At 35.6% G+C, this 9,230-nt stretch overlaps 1 protein-coding gene across 7 annotated transcripts; it reads left to right on the forward strand.

Annotated features, from left to right (window-relative positions):
- The first annotated feature begins 250 nt into the window (after positions 1-250).
- On the forward strand, positions 251-8,436 carry LOC107784054 (uncharacterized). Of its 7 annotated transcripts, none has more exons than XM_016605112.2 (15): positions 252-467; positions 598-703; positions 1,203-1,290; positions 2,756-2,855; positions 2,950-3,023; positions 3,110-3,181; positions 3,259-3,336; positions 3,731-3,855; positions 4,933-5,005; positions 5,317-5,378; positions 5,470-5,868; positions 6,008-6,107; positions 7,007-7,258; positions 7,760-7,817; positions 7,935-8,436. In XM_016605112.2, exons 2-13 carry the CDS (start codon positions 624-626, stop codon positions 7,205-7,207), a joined length of 1,452 nt encoding a protein of 483 aa, XP_016460598.2. In that variant the 5' UTR covers positions 252-467; positions 598-623; the 3' UTR covers positions 7,208-7,258; positions 7,760-7,817; positions 7,935-8,436. The 7 variants fall into 7 exon arrangements, with proteins under 7 accessions (XP_016460597.2, XP_016460598.2, XP_075082472.1 ...); XM_075226371.1 differs by having other exon boundaries at positions 8,069-8,436; XM_016605111.2 differs by lacking the exon at positions 7,935-8,436 and having other exon boundaries at positions 251-467; positions 7,760-7,916.
- The last annotated feature ends 794 nt before the right edge of the window (positions 8,437-9,230 follow it).

A 9,230-nucleotide genomic window follows, 5' to 3' on the forward strand; every position in this document is an offset into this window, starting at 1 on the left:
TTTTTTAAAAATGAAAAGTATTTTAGATCAATTATTTTTTAGTAACCATGAAACTTATTAAAAAGGACTGGAGGAAGTACATAAATTATAAATGTAAATTTAATGCCACAAACAAAATCCAAACATTGTATTAATTATGCCAAAACTTACTGCCAGGTGAACCAAATCCTAATGACGTTGTAAAAATTAATTAGTGAAATGAATGAGTTTTACAACAAAAACGCTTAGTCAATTTATTTCATACTTGTACTCAAAGTTATTACCATACCAGGAACCAGGTCACTAGTTTTAATTTTAAAATTAAAAACCTTAGCTGATCAGAGCTCCGGCGACAAAGACTTATTTGAGACCCCAAAATCATCTATTTGTATTCCCTAAACTAAGCTCCTGTTCTTATCCACTTCACAATTGATTAATATTTATTGCAGCTATTCGATTTTTTCATGAGTTTATTTTCCACAATCCCGGTGAGTTTTCCTTAAATTATTGGTTCGTTTTCTGTTTGACACAATATAAAATTGTAGTAATTGATATTGAAACTTAAGTATCAAATTGTTGAATTTTGGTAGTTACTGGTTTTCTGGAAATCGTGTGTAGATAAACTAGGATTGGAAACAGTGAAGATGACGAGAAAAACGAGTTGCTGTGGTATTTGTGAGAATTCAAATCTTCCTTCCATTTGTCCTGTTTGCGTCAATTACAGGTAATTCAAATATTTAACTACAGTAGAAAAACAACCAAAAATTGAAGTTCCTAGTATTATTTCACAATCTGCTATTTTGTTATTCATAACTTATTCAGTTGAGGCTGTGGATGAAATTTCATGTACAATGCAATTGATGTGGATGGATATCTGTATTTGGACAGGGGCAGACCTACATAACAATCAGTTGCTTCATCATAAGCCACTGTTTGAGGCCTTTTATGTGTGTGTGTGTGTGTATGTATGTGTATGTGTGTGTGTGTATAAATGTGTGTATATATGAGTATATGTATGTTTTTGTGTTTAAATCCATTAGGAATTGGTATAAAAGAATCAAATTCACTGCTTCCGAGCCCTCCACATCTTGAATCCGTCCTTGATTTTAAAGTTACCATTAGCAATTGGATACTAATACAAAAGCAATAGGAAGTGGGTGGGTGGGGTTTTGGGGGGTGGGTTGTAGAGGATTCTGATTCTAGTGATGATGTGTTTTTGGCAGATTGAATGAGTACAGCACTGTGTTAAAATCACTGAAGGGCAGGAGGGATGCACTCTATGGGCGATTAAGTGAAGTACTCTTGGCTAAGGTTTTCCTACTCCCTGATGAAGTTCTCTCTTGTTATGGTTTCAATTTGGACTTTGACACGTCACTTATGCTTTTGTTACCTTGTTCAAGAAGTTGCCTTCCCTTTTGATCTAATGCAGGTTTAAGTTTGTTCATTTGAAATTCTCTGTGAATCAGGTTATCCATACCACAAGCGAGAATCTAATCATACTGTTTATTACATCAAGGAAAACAGCATGGTAGTTGAAGAATTCATACATAGGATTAACTTAGGATGGTTAAAATGGAGGAATGTTATGGGAGTGCTATAAAATAGGAAGTCAATGAACAAAATCAAAGACAAGTTCTGTAGAACAGTTGTAAGATTGTTAATTTATGTGGGAGTGAATGTTGGGCGTGTAAGGCTCAACATATCCACAAGATGAATGTCGTATAGATGCAAATGTTAAGATGTAAATGCGGTCATACAAGAATGGATAAGATGAGATATGGTCATATCCAATAGAAAGTAAATGAGATAAGATTGCTTGAGATAGTTTAATCATGCCTATGTAGACACCTATATGTACCATCTTATAGTGCAAGAGTATGATGATTGAAGGTGAAGAGAAGAGGACGAGATATAATAAATTATAAAATCACATAGAGGGAAGATGTCTCAAAAGACCTATATTCTCTTGTAATCTCTTGGAATCCATGGTCTGGAGGGCTTTTGAGCAAATTAGAGACTCGACATTCATGTAGGTCTAGGGGCGATGAAAAGATCATATGAGCGATATGAATCTGTTGGGTTTAAGGAACTGTTATTGTTACACACATTAGGTCCCAACTTTGAAATGAAGGTATAAGGAAGATTAAAAGAGAATATGTTAGTCAAATAGAAGGCTCTAACAGGGGTCGTAGTTGATAGTTCCACACCATCCAGTGTTCTTAAAGTCTTTTTTTCCTAGTTTCGGACTTGTACATCCATGTAAATATAAATGTGAAGTTTAAAAAGCGTAGTTTTAGAGAACTCCTATTTTTCTTTAAAATAAAACTTATTTAGTGTTGGAATGGAATAGACATTTATAGAAAAATTAATTAGAGTTGGGCGTTTAATTTGCACAAAAGAATATAGTAAGCAAAGTGAGAGTAGTATGATGCATGTCAGGGCTGCTATAATATTCTAACAAAAATGCGAACAAAGTCTTGTTAACCAACTGAAAGCTAGACGGGATGATTGTACTTTGACTTGCTGCCTATAGGCCATTTCCAGATTACTTTAGGGGTTATGAGCTACCATTATATTTGCCTTCTAGTTGATGCTACCTATCTTAGATATTCAGTATCCCAAACTGATATAAGTTCCCTTATATTCTGTAATGAGGTATATTCTTACCATTACTTGTTAAAAAAAATTGGTTACAAGGTATACCTGTAGCTGAAAAAGAGACATCTGGTCATTATTTATCTCATGATTTTGATTTGGACCTTTCGGTCATCTTCAGGGTAAGGCCGATGATCAACTTAGTTGGAGGGTGCTTCAGAATGAAAAATTGGCAAGATTAAAGGAAAAGCTTCGACAACAGAAAGAGCAAGTTTCACAAGGTGTTTGGTCCTGTATTACTAATGGCAGCTGTTCAATTTTAATTGGATGCAGATCTTAACCTATTGGCGAGCAGACTAATACATGTATTTACAGGGAAGGCGAAAATCGAGAAGATGTCTCATGATCTGACAGTTCAGTATGAGTTGCTAGGATCAGCGACGAGCATGGTATATTGGAGTCTTTCTTTGATATTTCACATTTTGGTATGAATAGTTGGATGTACCCGCCCACTGATGACTGAATCAAATTGCAGTTGGAAAAAAATCGTGCAGAACAACTTGAGAAGTTTTATCCTAATCTCATCTGCACTCAAAATCTTGGGCATGTGAGGAATTATTCTTCTGTCTAACTCTCCTATTACAAAATTTTCATGTTACTAATGCTCTTTTTTCGAAACCACAGATGGCAATTACCTCTGAGCTTCTTCATAAACAATCTGTGGTTGTAAAACAGATATGCAAGTTATTCCCTCAACGTCGTGTAAGTCTTGAGAAATTATATATGCTTATAATTGTGGCACACACTACTCAATCCAAACTACAGAGAATGGAATGAATTACATTATCTTGTCCCTGAAAAAGACTATGGAAGATGGATATTGATATGGTAGTCATTTCGAGAGGCTTTTCTTATTATATATGTGTATCACTACCTTTGAATTGGTGAGGCTCTTCATCTTCTTTTTCTTAAATTAGCAAACTCTTAATATTCTTGAACTTGAAGTGAAATTTTGGGAAGAAACCTGCGATTGGCTTCAATGAGGATTGCACCTCACAAATCCCGTGATGATTATTTCAACAATTCAACTTCATAGTTATATGTTTGACTATCTACTTGGAGCACATTTGTGTTTCATACAAATCTTGCGTTGCAGGTAATAGTTGATGGAGAAAAAAAAGACACATCTAGTGGCCAATATGATAGCATCTGTAATGCAAGGTTGCCAAGAGGACTTGATCCTCATTCAGTTCCATCTAATGAGCTGGGTGCTTCTTTAGGGTAATTTCTTTTGCTTGCTCATCACATAACTCACTTTTCCAGCTGTGTAGTCATTAAGTTCCTGAACATAGAGTGTGGCGTTCAAGAGTAGATATCTGCGGAGCCATTATTCAAGTGACAATATGAGTTTGCTCTGTTATTCTTATAATCTCATCTGGATGTTTCCCTTTCTTTTTGCTCAATTATTATCTTGCGCAGTTTTCTTTGAACAATGTTTACATTAGTGCCCAGTAATTCTGGCCTCTATGAGTTGGAGTGCCATGGCTTTTCTACCAAAGTGGATTATTGGCCACCTATGCGTTTTTGCATTCAAGTAGGAAGGAATTTTGATAAGCCCTATGAGGCTAGCAATTATGCTTTGGATGCTACAGTCAGGCTCCTATATATTTATTTTTTCAAACTCTCAGGTTTTGGTGTTCTTCTGAATATGCTGTGATATTTTCAAATTTTCTTTGTATACTTGGGCTTTTTTTGGGTTGGAGTTGAGGGTTGTTTATCTGGGCCACGCCAATAAAATTACAGGAAGGTTTTATCAAAGCATTGGAGTATAGTTGATAAGTCTTTTGGCTGGATTTGAGGATCTTTTGGTAAAGGTTCAAGTTGCTTTATGCTATACAAGAAGTGAAGACGGCTTTCCCAAGAACTCAAAAAATTAACTAGAAATTGCAAAACCGATGATATCCTTTTATGGAGAGGATTACTGGAAGATGAAATACTGACTGTATCCCCTTATGGTCCAAGGGCTTGTTACTATGTGATCTGCAAGTAAATGAACAAGAGTGCTACTTGCTGGTTTAAGTGTACAGAAAGTCATTTCAAAAGCCAGATGGAAAATGCATGTGCATTACATTTTTCTAGTGATACCGTTTATCTGGTGTATTTTAGAATATTCTAGTATTTACTAGAGCAAATTGAGTTATGTAGTATGTCATTGAAATGAAACACTGCTTATACAGATCCACATGCCGAGTAGATTGATATAATTATCCAACGTTTTTTACGTGTCTATTTGTAGAATAGCCATTTTGGCCAATAATAATATATTCTAATGATTTTATTTTCGATGGTTGAAAGCAGATATATGGTGCAACTTTTGAACCTTGTTGTGCGTTGCGTATGTGCTCCTGCACTTCATAATTCAGGATTTGCGGTATGCTCAAACAGCCTTCTATCGTTGTTTTGATAGTTTAGCCTCAAATGCTTGAGAGTACATTAATGGAACTGGTCAAAGCTGTCTTAGTACAAAAATCTTTAATTAGAGAAATGTTGCGATTTATTTTATGCCAGAGCCAGAGGAATAGCAAAAAGTAATTTCCTGGTGCCTTTCAGACCTTAGTGAGTGAGGTCGCCTTTTTTTCCAGAGTCACTGTACATAGATGGGCTTAGGATAACATATTTGTTTTATCTTGAACGCACAACAATCTTTTTTAGTTTCTCATGTGTCTTTGTTCATTACATTAGGGTTCATGTTCTCGAATATGGCAACGAGATTCTTACTGGGATGCCCGGCCGTCATCTAGAAGGTATTCTCTTACTATAATGTAGAAATTTATTGTTCCTTTTCTGCCGTAAAGAGATGAAAACTTTCCTACTGATGTTAGTCATGCATTGCAGTGGCGAGTACCCACTTTTTATTCCACGCCAAAACTTTTGCTCGTCAGGCGGGGAAGCTTCATGGTACGACAGAAGTTGCAGTAATTCTGGAAGTTCAAGTGACTTTGGAGTTACCTCAATGGAATCTGATAGAAAACCTCGGTTGGATTCTTCTAGTAGTAGTAGTTTCAACTATGCTTCTGCTTCCCTGCACTCAATAGAATCACACAAGGATCTGCAGAAAGGCATAGCACTTCTCAAGAAAAGTGTTGCCTGCATTACTGCATACTGTTACAACACATTATGTTTAGAAGTTCCTGCCGAAGCCTCTACTTTCGAAACATTTGCAAGATTGTTGGCTACACTTTCTTCTTCAAAGGAAGTTCGATCTGTGTTTTCTTTGAAAATGTCTGGTTCAAGGTGCGTATTTCCTTAATTTATGTATCATAATTATAGATCTGTGCACTATATAATGAAAGAAATTTACTTATCATGGCATTGAAACCTCTGATTATCCAGCAGTGGCCCGTATTCAGTGATTCGGTTTTATAATTTGTAGGGCATCCAAGCAAGTCCAACAACTGAACAAATCTGTTTGGAATGTAGATTCAGCCGGGTCATCTAGCACTTTGATGGAGAGTGGACATGTGCCAGTATTGGTATAGTTTCTTTCTTTGGATTCAGTTCAGCATAACATATATTGGCATTAAAAATATTTGTATGAATATATATAGAGTGAACATGCGCCAGTATTGGTATAGAGGCATAGTTTTTAGTATTGGTTTCATGTCTGCAGAAGACTTGAGCTTTTCTGTATTTAATATTTGTTTGTGTTGAGCATTATGCCATTGCCTAATTTTTGTGAGGGGTAAAATGCATCATTATCCACTCTTGCTGACCCCATCTCCTTTTCTATTGATGTCTACATTTTTTTTGGCTTTCTCACATGTATGCAGTAGTTTGTTGAAAGAAATTAAAGGACCTTATGTTAGGGAGCAACGAACTCAGTAATGCGGCAATGAAGAGATATCTATGATAAGCAGGATCTGGCATAACTCAAATACGCCTAGGCGATTCTTATAAATCTTTATGGAGTTTTCTTGCTTACGTATACTAATTTGTAACAAATTGAGTTAGCTGAAGAAGTGTTTTATGTACGGTAGATAAATCTCTCTTGGATTTCAACTGAGAGGCCTTGGTTTTATTAAGCTTTCTTATAATTTTTCAGAACCTGATGAGAAAAATTTATTAGGGGACATAATTTAGTAAGAACTGCAAAGAATAGAGAGTCCAGAAACCTTGTAGCTACAATCTCTTTAAAATCTTTTGGAATTGCTTCTGCGGATTTCAGAGGATGTGTCAGCTTTGTTTACTAGTGGATGGTTTATGTTTTGGTGACTATTATAACTGTGCATAATTATATGAAACTCTTTGCTACTGGGCCTAATAATGTGTTACAACTATGCTTTTTTAGTTTTTCTCTCGTAAATAAATTTTGGAAGTAATTAGTTACAATGAAGCTGTTGCATTTGATTTCTCTTCTTTCTTAACTTTGCAGAGAAATACATTTGACAATGCTCTTCCAAGTTCTACTGCTAGTTTGATTTATGCCACTGAAGTATCTGATGTAGGAAGGAATGAAAATTTAATTGAAGGTTGGGATCTTATTGAGCACCCTCCTTTTCCTCCTCCTCCATCACAAACTGAAGACGTTGAACATTGGACACGGGCCATGTTTATTGATGCAACAAAGAAATGAGCCACTTCTTGGATGGCTACGTCATTGTAATTATAGCCATTGCTCATGAAGGTAAACTTAGCTACTTTGCCACATTCACATAATGTGCAAGTTAAAACCCTGATAGAGTTTCTTTCATTTTTCTCAAATTTAGGGGTAAATATATTCTTAATCAGTGATTGATTCTGACTACAAATTTGTGAATTGTCTTCTTTCTTGTGTGATTTGCTAATACATATATACCAAACTAGCAAAACCTAATCCAGGCTTCATTTCTGAGTTTACAATCTTGCAACTCAATTTTCTGGTCCTTCATATTAGCTTGGTGCTGTTTCCATACAAGACATCTTAGTGGTGACCTTTTTGTTTGGCACCGTAGGAAGTTTAGAACTGATCACGGGTATTAAGTAAATTAGAACTGCTGGACTCACGAGTCATCATCATAGTTATGCATGTCTAAAGCATTTAGATACCTGTTGTTTTACACTGAAAATTTTCTTCTTTGCCTCTTCAGATGTAATAATAAAATAACTTTACTTCCTTTTTTCCTTTTCTTTTTCTGGTGTTGCATAGACATCCAAGGATGGAGGGATGCTTCTGAGCTACAATAATCTCCTGGATGAAAAAGCTTGTAAAGTTTTCAAACTAAGTTTAACATTCACAAATTGTAAATAGCGTCAACGTGGTTTTAGCTTTGTTTATGGAAACCACAGTATCTTTATTTTACTCTTACCATATTCTCATACAGCTTTAGAAAGAGTGACGGCTTTGCATCCAAGCAAACACCCATGATTAGAAGATGAATATGCAGGTGATATCCTTTTCTATTTAGCTCTCACCAACCTTCCCCGCCTTGGGGGCGCAAAATTTGTTTGTCATCAGGTGGTAAAAACCTGATTCTCTAAGGAGCTCTTCTATGGCTGGTAGCCGGAGATTTCCGAGACAAGCTAAAACCTCAAAACTGAACTGCTATTCCCGCAGCAAGTTTTATAGGTAACCGCTCAGCACTTTCTAAGGCGTTGTTGGTAGCATAAGTAAAGGCCCATGATATAGTCATGGGGTGGTGGGGGTGGGTGGGAGGGGAAGATGACTTTAATTACTAGTCTTGACCATGTTAAATCAAATAAAACAGTACCTAAAGCAGGGGTAAAAAATGTAGCTTTCTTATCCAAGATGTTTGTGATATACTTGAACATTTTTAATGTTACCGTTTAGTTGAAAAAGATATATGGATGGATTTCGTCAATGTATTTTTTCCATCATTGTTCCAGTTATTATTATTGGGGAACTTGTTGAGTTGTCTAAAAATGACGTAACCTCATAAGCCAGCTGGTTAACTACTGTATACAAAATCTAAAAATTGATCAAGTATCTCAGTGATTCTCAATGAAAATAGCGTAAGTGAATTTTTGTGAAAAAATGAAAGGATTTAATAGTATTATTGTAGATGGATGAAGGCTGCCCACCAAGTCTGATGAATTTTGAATGAGAATGCGGTCGAAGAATTTCAGTAACATATGATTTTTCTGAACTGTTCATTCTTGACTTAAAAATTAAGTGGATGCTAAAGAAAATAGGACTAATATTAACAGCCAACGGCAGGAAAGTTCTAAGTCGACCAATTTACACTTAAAATGGGTTGGGAGACATTTTGCAAAGAGAAATATATAAATTTAGTCGCTCCCAAATATATAATAGCCAATATATATATATATATATTGTTTATATATATATTGTTTATATGTACATATTTTATACGCTTTTTAACTAGCGAATATCATTAGTTTCGATTGACAAGCCAATTTTATATTTTGCCCTTTAGTCATTGCGGCCCACATACGTGTAGATTGGGATGCACCGGGGAAGTGCACAGATAGCCACTAATTAGAGATGTCTTTATTTTTTAGCCACTGTTTTAAATGTATTTACTCTCTAACCAGTGCTTAATACATTTTTACCCGTCCGGACAAAAATACCCTTTTGTTAGACATGGGTGCTGTGTAAATATTAAGGATATAGTGTCCTTAACTTCATGAGTGTTGTG

The sequence above is a fragment of the Nicotiana tabacum genome, chromosome 12, assembly GCF_000715075.1.
Source record: "Nicotiana tabacum cultivar K326 chromosome 12, ASM71507v2, whole genome shotgun sequence".
Classification (NCBI taxonomy): domain Eukaryota; kingdom Viridiplantae; phylum Streptophyta; class Magnoliopsida; order Solanales; family Solanaceae; genus Nicotiana; species Nicotiana tabacum.